Genomic DNA, 18708 nt, shown 5'->3' on the forward strand with positions numbered 1-18708 from the left:
GCGACTTTAAAAAAATCACAGAGACCTCAAACAGAAAGCACAAAGCCTGTCTTTAAAGTGAATTTCGTTTTTTATTAATTGTATCTTAATTTTAATAAATGTTTCATCAACCAATTGACTGGATAAATAATATAATACGTAAATTAATAAATAATACGTAAATATAGTAGAAAATAGATAATCATGACACGGAGGCGCCGTGAACTGGACTCTTGTCTCAAAAATGAACCGAAACTCAGCGTAAGGTAGCCTACTTGCCTCACAGACCTGAGAAATATATAGAAAGCTTGAAATGTCTACTTTTAAACAGAACAATTCAAAACGAAAGAAAACAGACTGCTCTCTTATGTAGCCTAATCCATATGAAATGTGCATTTCTCTCTGGCGCGTTCTGCGAAGATCACGACGCATCGTCAACTTCATCTTTGCAGTCGACACAGAAAACACTTGTTTATTAATAAACAATTAAAATGTCTCCTTGCTATATTTGACATATTCATAATCATTACTTTTGCCGGTTCTTTGTGACAGCTTTTAGATGCTTTATTGGCAGCGCCACCCACATGTTGAACAGCTTTTAGATGCTTTATTGGCAGTGCCACCCACATGTTGAATGCGTCACACCGCATCAGCACCGAAAACAAGATTTTTTTCTAACCTAAAATCAAAAATAGTGATACGAACCGAATCGTAGGTTTGGTCTATCGTTACAGCCCTAGTAAGATGAGAAAGCAAGAGTTTATGGTTGTAAAAAAAAAAAAACAATGGCTATCTGAACATCTTTGCCAAGTGTAAACCAGAAGTAGGCTAATCAATAAATTATCGGGGAGGGTCATGCCTTTTTTCACAATCATTTTGGAGGGTCATAGAAAAATGTATTGCTGGCGAAGGGAGGGTCATGTATTTTTTGACTAGAGATCTCAAAACTCCTCCGGTGGCCCCTTAAATAAAAAACGAACAGTCCCTTAAGTTTTAATGTGACCCCGCCCACGGAGAGCGCGCGCTATTCAAGCGCAAATGACTGAGGCAATCCCATGGGCAATCCATGCAAACTGTGAACGCCCCCATACAACGCCCATAGAAAACACATCAAGTTTATTCAGATCATTGTACTTGTTTACACCGTCTCGCGGCGCTGTGAGGAATAATACTATCGTAATAATAATAATGGAAAATGTACCTCAGAAGTGCGGGTATTTCGAGGAGCAACGGATGCAGCTGAGCTGAGGAATACTGTAGTAAGTTTTTTCATTCTCAAGTGAATCGCGTTTCTGTGTGTGAATGAATGAACGGCAGAGATGCTGAGATGCGCGCTGTTTACCACAACTCGCAAAAAGATGGTTTAAATTTGAATCGCGTTTCTGTGTGTGAATGAATGATCCGCTTTTAGCAAACTATTTTGCTATACTGAGATGAGTAAAAATCGACTGATATATGTTGAAATAAAATGTATTTGTATAAGCAACGTATTAAACTGCAAGTTAACATTTATATTTCTTATATAAACAAAAGACCATTACAGACATGAAAGACAACATTTCGTTGACTAGTTTTGGATAGATTATACATTTTTACTGTAAAACATCTGCCACCTCAAATAAGCTTTTGTTTGCCAATTTTTTGCTCATATGTTAAATATATAGTATGTTTTGTCAAAAATAAAGTAATCAAATAATATGTTATTATGTGTTTGTTCCAATGTAGCCTAGGCTATATTCAAAGTAATGAATCCTTAACTTTGAAATATGTATGATAAAATGTATACTTTAGTTTTTACAAAGAAAGATTACACTTGAATTGTTGTTGTAATTGTAACCTTTTTAATAAAAAAATATATTTACAAGGTAGATGTAAACAAACTATTAAAAGGTAAATATAAGCCTTTTCTTTAAATAATTTTTATTGTGTTTTATTAGTGACAAATTTGGGGAGAGGATACATATTCCAAAACTGAAAATACAGTATGAGAATTAACTGCACAATTACTAGACATGTTTTCTTTGGATATTATACAATTTGCAAGCACAATTTGTGAAAAAAAAAAAAAAAAAAAATTGAGATGCTTCCAACTGTGAACCAATTTGGTAGAATATATATATATATATATATATATATATATATATATATATATATATATATATATATATATATATATATATACAGTGCTATGCATAAGTTTAGACACCCAGAGATACAGAGATTGGCATGGTTTTATTTCAGTTAGCCTAATAGCTAGTTTGATTTGCATTGAGAGATGATCTTATGGAAAGTACCCCATGCCAATCTCTAGGTATGGTGAAGGCTATGTGATGATGTGGGGCTATTTTAATTCCAAAGGCCAAGGGAACTTTATCAGGATGCATAGTATCCTAAAAAAAAATTTAAAAAAATACTTAAAAATTAAAATCTGCCTGCCTCTATGGGAATTTAACATAGGGGTGTCCAAACTTATGCACCCTGTATTTTAAGGAAGAACATTTATTTATTTACGATACATTATTCATTCACAAAGAAAATTGGTGTCCTTAAAGGTTGGATTTTTCCTAATTTTTTTAATTAAGGCATTAACTTCAATTTCCAAAAGATGATTTTTTTATTCCTCTTTTTAGTCAACTTTAGCATGGGTGTCTAAACTTATGCATAGCACTGTATATATATATATATATATATATATATATATATATATATATATATATATATACACAGGGGTTAAAGTGGGCCGGAACGGTCCGGAACTGTGTTCCAGCACCTCAGATAAATGAATAAATAAATAGATTCAAATCAAATCAAATCATTCTCATCAAATTCAATGATTCTCATCATTCATCAAATCAAAACTGAATATCACCGCCTGGCCCCGCCTTCACAAACACGCTTCCCGACGTTATGTTCTCACGGTTCTCCTGTCTGATTTGAGTGCATCTGCACCGGTTCACGCCTCCACTCCCAGCAGAACGACAGCGACTACTAATGCATGAATGCACTCACGGGGGTTGAGCGCGGTAAAGTTAGTTTTGGGTTCGGTATTCGCCTGACATTTGTTTTCCCTTGTAATAGGCCTATATTTTATTATTTATTATTCTATTATATATTACATTTATACATGAGAATGCTCTGACGCGTTTCCACAGCGCATGATGCTTAAGGGAATGTCTGCCAATTCCACCAACTGCGTTAAACGTGGACTATAATTTGTATTATTTAAAATTACTTTTAACATTTAAAAACAGACGTTTTCAAATTCCAAAGCTTGTAGAAGGTTCCTATTGGCAATACTGACTTAGGCTACAGCTTTCCTGGTAGCCCTGAGTAAATGAACTTGTCTCAGAAAATGATTCATAAATCATATAAATATCAGTTGAGCCTGTTTACTTTCTTCACTGACACAGACGAAAATGAAAAGACTATCAAAGTTCATCTTTAGGAGGGGAAGAATTAGGGCAGAAGGAGATGAAAATGAGGAGAAAGCAGGTATTGACAAATAATCTACTGACAAAGTTTTAAAGCTATTTCTTATCAAATTTTTTTTGGTCTTCAAAAGCCCTAAATTGCACATATGTTGGTCAGAGAAATCCAAATTTTCTCGGGGGACCATGCCCCCGAACCCCCCTAACTACCGCACATTTCAGTCAGTTTTGGACTTTCCATTTTTATATTTAAATTTACATTGTGAAAAACAAGGTTGTGTTCCATATCGTGGTGTTCAGGGTTCAGTTTTTACATAGTATCGTCATCATATCAGTGTAGATGTAGATGGACCAAAATAAAAACATTAAAATAAGTATTAAATAAGTATTGTGATACTTGGTGCCACAGTGACAATCTTGTCCCAAAAAGTATTGCTATACCACGATACTCAATAAGTTGTCCCACGGTGAGTCATTTTTCCCTGTTGCACCTACACAAAATTTGAAGGTTCCCCCCACCTGCCAAATCCCACTTTAACCACTGTATATACACACATACATATCGCTCTTGCATTCTTTCTTGTGGCTCAGTGACACACCTGAATGAATGGCTCATTAAGTATGCGGGCCCCATTGTCTCCTCAGGTGTGAACTACTCAATATGCATGATGGTGTTGGATCGTTGACGCCCACTCGCATATTGCCTTTCCAAACAGAAAGTGTCTTGCAAAATTTAAATCAATGTATTGTTTTATGTGAATGATTAGGCAGGATGATTTTCAGATCATTTTGAAGAAAAAAAACTCTAGGCGACAACATCCATTAGTCAAAAGTCTTGTGGACACATATTTAGTATGTGTTTTGTGGCCTTATTTCAGAAACTTTAGTTTTTAGTTTTTTCAATAACCATGCATAAACATTATTCTCTCAAAAATACAAACATGTACATACATGCTGCTCACATATTATGGTAGCCCTGTTTGTGCTAAATAGAGTGTAATTATACCTTTACCATTAATATGTTTGTAAGCAACTGAAAAAAGCACAAATGTCAGGGCATGTCAGAACATCTCAAGGACCCCAAAAACACCTTAGACCCCAGAGGGTTAAGTTTAGAGACGTGCTCCAAAAAAAAAATTCACCGAGACGGACAGGCAGAAAGCACACCCTGTTTATTTTCTTTATTTTACAAAAACACAATGTTTTTTTTTTGCTTGTAAGTGGACACATAAAAAAGTAGACATTTAACAGTTCATTTTTTTATATTTCTTTTTTTATATTTCTTAAGTCTGTATGACCATAAATGACGGAGTATTTTAAGTCTATTTTGCTGCTATGTGAAAAAAATCGAGCAAAACGCGCCGGCGCGTTTGCCGACCTCAGAGGGTTAAATCAGGGAGCAGACATCCTGTTGAGGCAGGGGCCGAGGCCCAGGGAATGTGGACTCCACCCTGACTCCACCACCAATGAAAAACTTTGGTCAAGCAGAAGTAGACCTGTTCGCATCTTAAGAGATGACACACTGTCCACAGTGGTTCTCACTCTCAGCCTGCTCCTCTGGGGCTAGACGCTATGTTGCAGACGTAGCCGAGGTCACGTCTGTAGGCATTTCCCCCGATCACTCTGCTCCCGGGAGTTCTGTAGAGAGTTCACCGGGACAGGGCAACGTCTTCTATTAATAGCCCCGTTTTGGCCGGCCCGGGTATGGTTCTCAGACCTAGAGTCTCTCCTCGACGGCTCTCCTCTGGAGATTGCGCTCAGGGGGGACCTTTTCTCTCAGGCGAGCAGGTTGATACTTTACCCCTGCCCAGAATTGTCGAAACTTTGGGCTTGGCTTCTGAGGGGGGCCCAGCTCATAAGTTCAGGTCTCTCAACCAAGATTGTTGAGACCATCCTCCAATCCAGAGCTCTCTCCACGAGGAAACTCTACACCTTGAAGTGTATATTTTTTCACTTCTTGGTGTGGAGAGCATCAGCTGGACACAGTTATCTGCCCAGTGGGCGCAATGCTGGAGTTCCAGCAGAAGCGTTTCTCTGCAGGGTTATTCCCCTCCACACTAAAGGTGTAAATAGCGGCCTTAGCTTCTTACTACGTATCTATGTATCTTTATGTATATATTTTATCTATGTATATATGCATCTTTGGGGATACACACTCTAATAATGTTTCCTTCATGGCACTGTGAGGCATCAGACCAAGAGACTAGGAGTATGGCTGCTTCTAAAACATTATCGTCAGGAGTTTCCCTTCCCTATATTTATGATGTGGCGGGACTGTTCCTCGCCGCACACATTAGTGAGGTTATATGAATTTGACCACGGCTCCACTCCAGGGGCACAGGTGCTTTCATCTTAGCGTGTGCAGAGATTTCACACGGACAGGCACTTGTTACTATGGCGCTGTGGGTATAGTGTTCCCACAGCGTCTCGACGCAGCTCAAGTTCACTCGAAAGGTAACATCTCAGGTTACGACTGTAACCCTGGTTCCCTAAAGAGGGATCGAGACGCTGTGTCACCCTGCGATACTCCCTGCATGCCTGTGAGCGACTTGCTTCAGCCAATCAGAAGCTAGAGGCTGTTTGTTCCAGGTATGCTTTATAGTTTACTGGTCGATGACGTCACCTTCCGTCAAGCCATTTGGACTGATTTCATAGGTGCTTTGCGACGCAATCACTCAGAGGCGTTCCCACAGCATCTCGACACAGCGTCTCATTCCCTTTTCAGGGAACCAGGATTAGAGTAGTAAGCTGAGACGTTTTCCGTCCCTAGTTGTTGAAAACAGTGTTTTCAAACATAGTGATACAAGTTTGTAATTGTTTCAGGTAACACTTTAAAATACTGTTCCATCTTTAATGAATAACTACACACAAAAAAAATGTAACGCACTATTAACATTCTAGTAACAATTGTTAACTAACAAGAAACTAGTGTTTTCAAAAGTACCGGTACTTCAGTACCAAGTCGGTACTGAAATTTTTAAAATGTGACGATACCAGCATTTCTGTAGTACCGGTACCCACTAATAGGCAGCTGCTTTCAGTCGCTTTCATGTTTATCTAAGCGCGGGGCTCTAGACTAACTTTTTTACTAGGAGCACTGTAGCCGATATATACCACGATATATATAGTGTCTGTGTATATTAAACTGCAAAAAGACTATTTAAATATTAACCCTGCATGTTCTGCTGGTCTCTGTGTGAATGAATGGCACAGACGCGCGGTTTCATTTACCTCACACACACAGTGAGTGACGCTCGCGCTGTTTTCAGTCTCTGCTGCCTCACGATATGATGACATGATAAAATTCGAGTCACTTCATGAGCATTTTACTGTTTCATTTGAGAAAAACTATCGTCATATCATACACACACAGAAACTTAAAGGTCTTCACGGCAACCCATCAAAATAAAAGTTTGGTTTAACTTGAAGAAATTGACAGAAATAATTATATTAGGCTACTGTCCAGTAGATTTAGCTACGTCGCCGTGCATTAAAAATACTACTACTACTGCTACTAATAATAATAATAATAATAATGTCCATAGAAGGTTGCTTATTTTTCACTTGATTTTTAAACCGCATGTAGCCTTCAATGCTTATATGTATTATTTACTTATGTTTACTGTCATAAATAATAAAGTCATTGAATTGAATTTAATATTTTTTTTCAAATAGTTCAATAAAATAGAAAAATAGTTCCAACAGATCTTGCTGTGGTACTGAAATTGGTACCGTGAACCGTAAAACTTTAATGGTATCGGTACCGACTACTGGAAATTTGGTATCGTGACATCCCTACAAGAAACTCTGATTAACAAATTAGTAAGTAATGTCACAGGTTGAGGTAATGGTTGAAGTGAGGACTCAAGGATGCAGAGGAATATGGGCTCTATTAACCTGTTAACCTGCACCCCCCACTCAGGGGCTCACAGCTGAAAGTGACATACCTGAATTAAAATAAATATAGCTCCTGAGAACAGTGTACCACAGGCACAATTAAGGTCTCTTTGGAAAGAAGACACTTGGCACTCTACTAACAATCAATCAGAGTTGATAATGCTCAAACAAATAAAAAGTTATAAAAGTTTAAGTGCCTCATAAATAATGTGAACTACAAAAAATGTTTTATTATTTCATGTACAAATATATAAAAATAGACCTGGAGGAATCCAATTAGGTAATGGATTGAAAGCCACAAGTCTCATCAGTTTATATTTCAAATTTGAGGAAGATATAATGAAAAATGGGGTTCCTGCAAGCTTTTTTCCAAGACTATGTCAGTTCCCTTTCTCCCTCCCCCTGCCTGAGGCACATCCCCAGAAATGACATCCCCAAACTAAAATAATTGTAGTTGTTGAACAATTTGCTCTACATGCACAATTTAGACATATTTTAAAAGAAGACACTTTAGAGTTTATTACCCAAATGTAAAAGTTGAAAAAACTTACACAGACAAAAATTTATAGAATTTAAAGTGTCTTGAAAATAATTTGTACTGCAAGTAACATTTTATTATTTTATGAAAAAATAAATGAAAACAAACCTGGAGGAATCCAGTTAGGTAATTGATTGAAAGCCACAAGTCTCATCAGTTTATATTTCACATTTGAGGAAGATATTATGAAAAATGAGATTTCTGCAATATTTTTTCCAAGACTATGTCCAGGTACCAAGAAGCCTCCTTGGATACCTCAAAAAGCAACCTAATGACCAAATGTTATGAAGGGTACTGCAAGCTATTTTAGTCATCATATACACTGCTCCATGCTTTTTCAATTATAAAATAATCCACACAACCATAAGACTTTATACAAGTGATTTATTTGCACAACATAACAATAAAAATATAAGTAAAATATTATGAAATATTTAAACAAATAAATATATAAAAAATAACTGAATTTCTTTGCAACAGAAAAGGCAAAGAAAAAAAAATCAACAATGCTGTTGTCTCCGGCAAAATGCTAAGTCCTGTTTAGTCAGTGCTGGTAATGCCAAACAGCGAAGCAGTCAAAATGCTAAGTCCTGTTTAGTCAGTGCTGGTGATGCCAAACAGCGCAGCAGTCACGCTTTGGCTGAAAGCACAATGGTGTTGAACAAGTCTTGCAAAAAACAGGAGTTTTTTTGGAACAAATCCTGCACTCACGCCTTCCTTTGGTGCTGTCTGAAGCAAAGTTCCCTGGTAAATGGCGAGTCTCATCTTTGTGGGATGGAGGAGATGAAGGAACATCAGCACGCACCAACACAGTAAGTTCCTCAACAAGACGTTCTCTGAATTGTTTCTGTGTCAGTGGCTTCTGGTTCTTCATACAGGCCATTTGACGTTGGAGTATAAAGGCATTGACTATGGCTATGTCCACGAAGTGGTAGAAGAAGGTACGATACCACTTTCTTGTTTTGTGTGAGACTGAGTAGTAGCCAATGAGTGCATCTGAGACATCCACTCCACCCATGCACCTGAATAGAAATAGAAACGGTCATATTTTAGAATACATTTTCAGAAATGTACTTGATATTCAATATAGATGAAATATAAACAAGTAAAATTGACACTACTGAATATATTTTACAAACCTGTTATATTCTGCAACACAGTCTGGAACAGGTACATCCAAGGTTTCCCACTGTCCATTTCCACCTTTCACTTTCCTCTTCACAACACTCCCTCCGCTGCCTCTGTGAATGGTGGAGCACATCTGTACCTCTCTCGTGTCCTTCCATTCCACAAACAGCAAGTCCCCTTCTCTCAGCCAACGATGTGTGCCACGAGGAGCTTTTTTGAGAAGCTTGTTCATGCCGGTTTTAGGGTAGCCTATCCTGTTGGACCGAATAGTTCCACAAGCCCAGATGTTTTTTTTCAGGAGATCTCTAAACAGAGTTGGACTAGTGTAGAAGTTGTCAACAAACAGTCTGTTGCCTGTTCCCAACATCTTCTCATCAACCAGTGCCATGACAGACTCATAACTCAGTCCTTTGTTCTGTGGAATGGGCGCTGCAGGTGATTTACCCTCATAGACAAAAAAGTCCCATGTGTACGCACACAGCGAGTCAGCAAGCACAAACAGTTTATATCCCCACTTTGTTGGCTTGGCCTTCATATACTGCTTTAGTCCATTCCTAGCTTTTGATGCCACCATCCTCTCGTCAATGGCAATGTTCTGGAAAGGATGGAAAAAGTTCTTACATGCATCTCTCAGCTCCTGATACATCGGCTTGATCTTGCAGAGACGGTCATAGGCAGCTGTTCCTTTTTTGTTGTTGTTTTCGGCATCCACCTTGGGATCACTGAGATGCAGTGCAGAGGAGATGGTATAGAATTTCCTTGAAGACATGACTTGGGCAGGAAAGGGTATGTGGAAAATGTTGGATTTCCTCCAGTAATCCATCAGCGAAGGCACTTTTACCAGACCCATGAATATAACAAGTGACAGATAAGCATATAAGTCATTCAAAGAAATATTTTGCCACTGCTTTTGTTCTTTTTGCTGAAGTGTTCCATAGGCATTTGTGTTTTGCACAATTGTCTGCAGCATTGAAGTGGATATGAAGAGCTGGAACAACTGCAACACAGTGTATGATGCTGTGAGGATCAGCTGTGGGCCTGGTGTTCTAAATGGTCTGAAGACTGCAGGCGGTGGTGTAATGTCCTCGTCAGTTGAACAGTTCCACTTTTCTTTAGGGGTGCTTGGGGACACAGCGGGTAAGGACTTGGTTTTTCTGCTGCTCTTTTTGCCTCTCCCTTTTACTGGTCGATTCAGGTCTAAAACAGCAAGTGCAGATCTTGAAGAATCTGAGAGCTTGCATCTCTTTTCTGCTGGTTGGCTGGTGCTTGGATGCCACTCTTCATCTGAAGATTCAACTTGATGGCTGTTGCATGGGAAAGAATGGAAAGATAATTAGCACCGCATGTCAAGTAAATAATTCTGTATAGTTTTTATGTGGCTGGCCATTCAATCAACAATCAAACTGATGGGCAGCCGTTTAGACAGCATTCATACTAAAGGTCGTCCATACAATCAAATTGATGGGCAGTCATTTAGACAGCATTCATACTAAAACTTGTCCATTCAATCAACAATCAAACTGATGGGCAGTCGTTTAGACTGCATTCATACTGATAGTCGCCCATTCAACAATCAATGGCTGGTGACTGATTGACAGTGATACAGACAGCATTCATATGGATGGTCAGACATAGAACCAACAATCACACTGATGGCCGGCCATCAGACAGGCCATTTGTTTTATAAGGTAAATGCATTGTGGTCTGAAAAGATGATGCTACTTTATTTCTATTTGTATATATTGGACAATTGTAAAGTTGTTTAGTTTCTGTAATTTTTCCTAGCACAAACACACACTATATTTTTTTTCCTAGCACAAACACACTATATATATAGTGTGTGTGTGCTAGGAAAAATTACAGAAAAAATGTCAAGTCTATTTATATTTATACTGTATAGGACAATTGTACAGGTGTTTAGTTGTTTCTGTTTTTTTTTTTTCCTAGCACACATACACTAACGTTATATAGATATATAGTGTGTGTGTGCTAGGAAAAATGACAGAAACAACTAAACACCTGTACAATTATCCAATATATACAAATATAAATAGATAAATAAATAAATACATATAAAGTAGCATTATCTTTTCAGACCACAATGCATTTACCTTATAAAACAAATGGGAAAACAAACACACACTCACTCTCTCTCTCTCTCTTTCTTACACACATACACACACGTATAATGTGTGCATGTTACATAATGTATATAGCAACTCACCGATATAAAATTGGATCATCTTTTCCGTCCTCAAGCATATCACCCTCGTCGTCGCTGTCTTCACTCTCCTCAAATTCGTCATCGCTGCTTCGAGTGATCTCAAATAAAACATCTTCAGCAGAAAAAAACTTCTTCTGACGATCCATTTGATGAGATAATCCGTCCAGTAAGAAAGACGCGAAAACAGATGTTGACTGGGGAACCGTCTTTTTGCTATGGCTAGTTAGCTGTCAAATGACGGGGGTGTGGTCACAGCCTACGTCGCAGGTTAGCTCCTCAAGCGGAATGGAGAGTGACTGATTCAAATAAATAAAAAAACATCTTGTTCGCGAGGAATTTAAACTTCCCGGGTATCGTTGGAATCATGCACTGATTGGCTACATTTTCTATTAGTCATATAATTTCAATTATTTCATTGGCTTTCGTTGTAAAGACAAAATAATAGGATCAGCATATCATGACGTCAAAAAAAACTGACCGCAGTGTTTGGATATTTTGACCTATATATTGCCTATCTTTGTATTTGTGTGTGTGTGTGCGGTCTTAATTTGTTCATTACACTCTAAGCAACACACCCATATAACGTTTGGCTACCGGGAGTCTGTTTTTTATGCATAATTTTATTGCATAACCGACAAGTATGATACTTCACCCTGAAGAAACTCGATGTAAACAAAGGAATAAACATCGATATTACAACGTTATTGTTTCTTTGGACTAAAAATGCTCTATGGGATGTTATTCAGTGGACCCTCACCTTTCCATTCAATCTGGAACTTTTAGCAGTGGATGCGTGTGTGGCTCGTTATTACGACACTACTGGTATGTACTCCGTTTTTGATTACGTGTGTTTTGATCTGTACTGCTTACATAAATGCAAGAAATGCATTCGTTATAAGCTTTTCATCGTAAAACAGAGCTCTATCATCGATGCTTGAGGCAAAGACCTTTAAAATGATATATAGTTTGCCAAGATTAATGATGTTCTTTCACGTTAAATCCATTCATAAACATTAAACTAGTGGGGAAAAAAAACGCTTCAGTGCGCCGGCGCACTGGCAAAGGTTAACAGGTTAATATAAAAGTAAAACAAAACAGAAACTACCCCGTGGGGGGAAACAATACAGACTAGACTACATTAGGTAGGTAGACTCACGACACGACTGACTAGGCAGGAAACATCAGTCTCCTCGCGCCCCTCAGGTACCTGAAGATCAGGTCGTACTTCCCCACGGATCTCCCATCAACTGGAATAGAGGCAACTTACACTTTGAGGGTGGAGGGAGACAGCCCTCGCTCCAACCCAACTTGCAAGAAGGAAAGCACAATACCGATTGAACATCTTCGGGGGGCTTCTCGTGAGAAGAACACCACTCAATGAACAGGTTTCCACTTCAAGGCGTAAGCATGCCTCGTATAGGGTGCTCTCGCAGAAGTGATGGTATCTACTACAGCTTGTGGGTCCTCCTTCAGAGGAATGGGCCAGGGAGGGGCTGTCGAGAGGAGCATCAGTTCGGGAAACCAGGTCTGGTTGGGCCAATAAGGGACAACTAGCAAGACGTGCTCCTCTTACTCCCTGACTTTGCACAGTGTCTGTGCGAGAAGGCTCACTGGGGAAAACGCCCAGTGGAGGCCCCGGGGCCAGCTGTGTTGCAGTGCATCCGTGCCGAGGGTCCAACTAGAACAACTGGCAATGGGACAAGTCCGTAGAGGTTTACAGATCTTTCTGTACGGCCATGAAGTGGTCCCAAATCAGCTGGACCACCTGGGGATGGAGTCTCCACTCTCCTGGGGCCACAGGCTGTCGTGAGAGCTCGTCGGCAGCATGATTGAGCAGGCCGGGTATGTAAGTGGCGCGAAGCGACCTCAGATGCTTCTGACTCCATAGGAGGAGATGGCAGATGAGTTGCGACGGGAGCATAGACCACCTTGATGGTTGATGTATGCAACGGTCGCAGTGTTGTCCGTATGGACCAGTACATGCTTGTCGAGCAGCGGCGTCTCAGAGCAAGGTGTACTGCTAGCAACTTGAGGCAGTTGAGGTGCCAATGCATTTGGGGGCCCAGCAGGGTTCTGTGGTGGTAGGAGCTCGCGGATTGCCTTGACTTTTTCAGGGTCGGGCCTCACACCTCATTTGTCAATGACATGACCCAAGAAGTGAAGCTGGTCCTGCCTAAACTTACATTTTTCTTTGATTAGCTTCAGGCCGGCTGACTCAATCCTTTCCAGCACCTTGCTGAGACGTTGGTCGTGTTGCTCTGGAGTATCTCCATACACGAGGACATCATCCATGAAGATAGGATGACCACACCTACCAGGCCATTGAGGGTCTCTGTCATTTTGCGTTGGAAGATTTCCGGAGCACTTGTGATTCCGAATGGCAGACTTTTAAACTCATATCTCCCAAAGGGTGTTATGAAGGTGGTTAACTTGGTGCTTTCAGGGTGCAGAGGTATCTGCCAAGACCTGGAGGCGGCATCCAGTGACGTGAACATGGTTGCGCCACTGAGTTTAGCAGTAATTTCCTCAGCAGTTGGAAGGACGTACCTCTCTCTCCTTACAGCCTCGTTTAACCTCTTCAAATCAACACAGATGCACACCTTCCCATTTTTCCTTGGAATTGGCTAGGGATGGGACGATTACCGGTTTCACTATAAACCACGATAAAATGTACTGACGGTTAGTAATATCGTTTAAAATTTAATTATCATTAAAACCGTCTTTGATTATCGCAATTTTAATAACTCACTATTAATCCTGTTTAGCAGGCAAAAATGTCTGATGCAGGCGTGCAGCGCGCAATGTTTTTTTTTTTTTATTATTCAAGAACGTCGGAAGGCAGTGACCGTGCTCGGGAGATTTTTCAGCCTTTTAAGATAACCAATTCTGAGGTGTGGTCATATTTTGGCTTTAACAAAAGTCCTGAGGGAAACTTAATCGAGGATGGTCACCCTGTCTGCAGAACATGCACAAGAAAAAGTCGCTGCAATAGAAACACTTCAGATCTGCCGAGTCGTCTTGTGTGACCATCACCAACTGTTGTATAGCGAACACAAGGCAAGTTAACTTTGACCTCAATACCAAAACTACGTCTGGGAAATAATTGGGCATAAAATGTTGTTTTAAGTTGAAATATTTGATCTCACTCACTTGAAATAAACGTGAAGCATCCGCAAATAAAAGTTTGCAGCAAGTGACTTTGAGCCAAGACTATTAAGAGTGACATTTAATGGATAATAATGTATATCATTATACACTTATTACACCGATTTTTTTTACCACATAATTATGGGGACATTGAATTGAGATTAATGTTTTAAATCTTATCTGTTTATAAATCCATTATGTACAGCGTACAAAACAATCGTCCAGACAAGATGATCACAACAATATTATGTTGTGGAAATGCCACAGAATAGAATCTTGCTTTAAAAAGTGCACAGAGCTGCTTGTTTTATTTGTTGTTTGTTGATTTTCAAATATAAAACATGTTGAAATGTTTTCAGTGTGAGCATCAAATCTTTTTGAACAATTTCATCTCATTTTAACAAAACCGTGATAATATTGATAATCACGATAATTTTGGTCACTATAATCGTGATATTAAATTTTCATACCGTCCCACCATAGGTGCACACCAGTCAGTGGGCTCAGTCACAGGCTCAGCCGAAATCGCAGGAAACGTTGCTTCCAGTCAGCCCATTCATTTGGACGATCAAAAGCGAAACTTTCCGGAGGATGAAACTTGGCCATCTTTTCAGAGAAGCAATGTGTCCGTAAAATGCTTCTGACACCATGTAAATAATTCAAATGTCCACACAGGTCTCAGGGTTAAATGAATACTTTGTATTGTTACAATCAGGTAGCACGGTACAGGCAAGAGCTCAAACTAAAACTCCCCGCAACCGCGTGAGTCTGCAAGGGCAACGCCCCCGCGTGCGTACGTGACAGAATGCCCTTAAAGCTATAAAGTCACATTTACATGTGCACATTATATGACAATATATATAGTGTCTGTGTATATTAAACTGCAAAGATACTATTTAAATATTAACCCTGCATGTTATGCTTGTCTCTGTGTGAATTAATGGCGCAGACGCGCGGTTTCATTTACCACACACACACACACTGAAGCACAAGTGATGCTCGCGCTGTTTTCAGTCTCTGCTGCCTCACAATATGATGACATGATGAAATTCATCTCCAGAGCCACTCTGAGAGTCACTTCATGAGCATTTTACTGTTTAATTTGAGAAAAAAAACACCTTTACGACAAGGCTTTACAGGGTCGCACACCACCAGTCTGGCCCTCTTGGGACCCAGGAAAAGAGGAATTTGCTCTTTCTTTGAAAATATGGGTGCCGCTGGACTCCGGGGAGCCAGCGGCTGATGATTGCTGCTTGCTGATGATTGCTGCTTGCTCCTATGCAATATGGCCACCCTGACTTTATGTACTGCAACACCAGTTAAAGGTTACAGTCGGCTGCTGTAGCTGTCTTTATGGCCTCAAGCTTACGTGGGGTTGCAGGCAGGGCATCTACAACAGCTGCTATATAGCACGCTACGTCTGAGTGAGTGTCAGTCTCCATTTCCAGGCACTGTAGTGGACTCCGTGAGAGTGTGTCGGCCACTGTTAAGGTCTTCCCTGGTGCATATTCGGCCATCGGTTTAAATCTCATAAGTCTCATGAGTAGTATTTGGCACCGTATTGGCATGTTGTCCAGGTCTTTCTGATTCATGAGTGGCACCAGAGGTTTGTGGTCGGTGACCAATTTGTGACCAATTTCGGTGACCAAAAAAAAAACTATTGTCATATCATACACACACAGTAGTCCAGTTGGGTAGTGCACATATTAAATAATACCGTTACCGAGGTGATAAAAGCACCAAATTTTACATGAAGATTCTTTAGGACCTCCTAAATGATTTCAGCCTAGGAGCCCAGCTGAAATATTGAAATTTAGTGTCAAATCACTTAAAAAACAATATTCATGAAAAACGTTTTTTGTTTTTTTCCCTCTCAAGTAAAACCTTCAGGGTAATGGCCTTTTAAGACCACTGAATAAGCTTCCTTTTGTTCATTTGTGCTCAGGCCAATAGATCTTCCAAATTATAAGTGTAAAACAGAGTGCCAAGACACCTTATACCTCAACAAACCTCAAAAAGCCCTGTATAATATTGGCGGAATATTAAAAAAGGCAGCAAAAATGCTTAAATGTTAAGAGATCTTGGTTTTCTCTTTTATTTTTCAATTCAACTAGGTAATTCATAGCTATCTACTAAGTTCATAGTTTGGTCATTAGTTTTATGTTAGGCTGCATCACATCGCACGTACGATCACACCGGTGTGATTAGAATGGTCAGTGCATGAAGTGATCAACTGCTAAATTCAAATGTGCTTTCGCGTTGGCTGGCGCTGAGCCAGAGACAGGCGCGCTCAGAGCTGTCATATATCACAACTTTTCAATGTTTTCAACCACATAATGTTTATTTTAGGTTTCAGACATATAAGTACTAAAAAAATACATTTAGAGTTTGTAAAATACACACTGATGTCAAAGGAAGAGGCAATAATAATCCTTTCCATTATAATTAGACATGTTTTATTCAAATCAGATACACATTGTGTAAGTAACTTTAAAGTTTACTCTATTCGTCTCCCAGTTCACCAGCCACTTACTTTTATGTATTTCGGGAGAAGTGGATGAATTAACGTGTTGTAAATACAACAGATCCGATTCTCTGAACTGCGTCTGCGGCACAAACTAAGATGGCGGCGCCCATCGCGCATACAGCTCAACTAACACGATCGTTATAAAGGTGTTTAAACAACAAAATACTTCCACTTGCACTGCGGTGTGTCACGTGACAAGCAATGACGCGTCACCATGGAAACCATAAAGTGACACATTCTAAATAACGGTATAATAATAACTTTTATGCTTACATAACATTAGTTTCTGAAACTTCAACATGGAGCTGAACTGGGCTCTATGTATTATTTGCCAGAAAGACACCTCTGAACACCTGAGATGTACCTTGCAGACACCTGGGACAAGTGGTGATAAATCTCATGCCTATAGATCATTTCTTGCTAATGTCGAGCAATTCAGGGTGATTGACAATCTTCCAACTAAACTCTATTTTGGGAATGATGAAACTGCTACCAATTTTGCTTCACATTCTGCTTCTTGGCACAAATCTTGCCACCTAAAGTTTAACAATTCAAAGCTTATGAAAGCGACAAAGAAGAACGTGTGGAATGCTGTTGAATCTGGAGGGGGAAAGCCAATGAAACACCAACGACTGGATGTTCGAAAGTGCTTCTTCTGTGAGGGTGGCATAGATCAAGGTGCTCTCCATGAAGTATCAACATTTGATACTGACAGGAATATCCGAACCATGATCACTGAACTTAAGGACACAAGGCTTATGACAAGGATAATTGGAGGAGATTTAATTGCAATTGAGGCAAAATACCATTTACCATGCCTTGTAAAGCTGAGAAATTGCTACCGTGGACTCGCTAGTAAGAGCAACCAATGTCCAGAAAACATAGATGAAAAAATGAATGAGTCTCGTGCTTTCATTGAACTTCAGGACTACGTTGAAAAATGTGTTGATTCTGGAGTCCTTCTCTTTATGCTATCTGAGCTCCACTCTTTGTATGTAAATCGACTTCAGGAACTGGGTGTCAGGAAGCAAGTCAACAAAACCAGATTGAAAAATAATTTGCTTCAATGCTTTCCAGATGCACAAGAACAATTTGATGGAAGGAATACAGTTCTTGTTTTCAAGGAGGGCATGAGAAATATGCTAAGGGAAGCTCTGAGAGATTTGAGAGAGATTTTGATGAAGACGCTCTCATCCTGGCAAAAGCTGCGAAGATTATTAGAAATGACATATTCAACCATACAGGCTTCAAATTCACTGGCTCCTTCCCAGAAAGATGTCAAGAAACCTCACTTCCTTCAAGCCTAAAGTCTCTTATCTTGATGATAATGAATGGCTCCAACTTGAAAGATCAAGAGAAATGTGAGTCTCAGGTTTGCCTCACAATTGGACAAGACATTCTTTATAACACAAAGAAAAGGGCAACACCCACTGCTAGGATGACCAGACACAGCCTTGAACGTGAACCACCACTCCCTATTTACATAGGCCTTAATGTACATGTACAAACCAGAAGCAAGCAACTGGTCCAGCAATTAAACCAAACAGGTATTAGCATTTCATATGACAGAGTTATTCAAATTGAAGACTGGCTTGCTAAAGCCACATGTGAACGCTTTGAAGTTGATGGTGTTGTGGTTCCATGTTGTCTCCGGAAAGGGCTCTTCACAGTTGGTGCCCTTGATAACCTTGACTATGACCCAAGTTCAACCACTTCTGTAGGCTCCTTTCATGGTACTGGAATCAGCATGTTTCAGTTTCCAACTAAGGATGACTGTGGTGTACAGAGACCACCCATTATGATACCACCTTTTGAAAATAAAAATAAAGCTCTTCCTGAC

The 18708-nt window shown here is 39.7% G+C and overlaps 2 protein-coding genes across 3 annotated transcripts in view; both read right to left on the reverse strand.

Moving 5' to 3' along the window:
• fkbp10a (FKBP prolyl isomerase 10a) overlaps positions 1 to 18708 on the reverse strand; it is a 400035-nt gene that overhangs the window by 236866 nt on the left and 144461 nt on the right. The gene's annotated exons all lie outside the window — the stretch shown is intronic.
• LOC307162957 (piggyBac transposable element-derived protein 4-like) lies at positions 8441 to 11340 on the reverse strand (the record flags this gene model as incomplete). Its single annotated transcript, XM_079878729.1, has 3 exons — positions 8441 to 8864; positions 8982 to 10274; positions 11195 to 11340. 3 exons carry the CDS (start codon positions 11338 to 11340, stop codon positions 8441 to 8443), a joined length of 1863 nt encoding a protein of 620 aa, XP_079734855.1.

The sequence above is a fragment of the Squalius cephalus genome, assembly GCF_949319135.1.
Source record: "Squalius cephalus genome assembly, chromosome: 8".
In the NCBI taxonomy this organism is placed as follows: Eukaryota; Metazoa; Chordata; class Actinopteri; order Cypriniformes; family Leuciscidae; genus Squalius; species Squalius cephalus.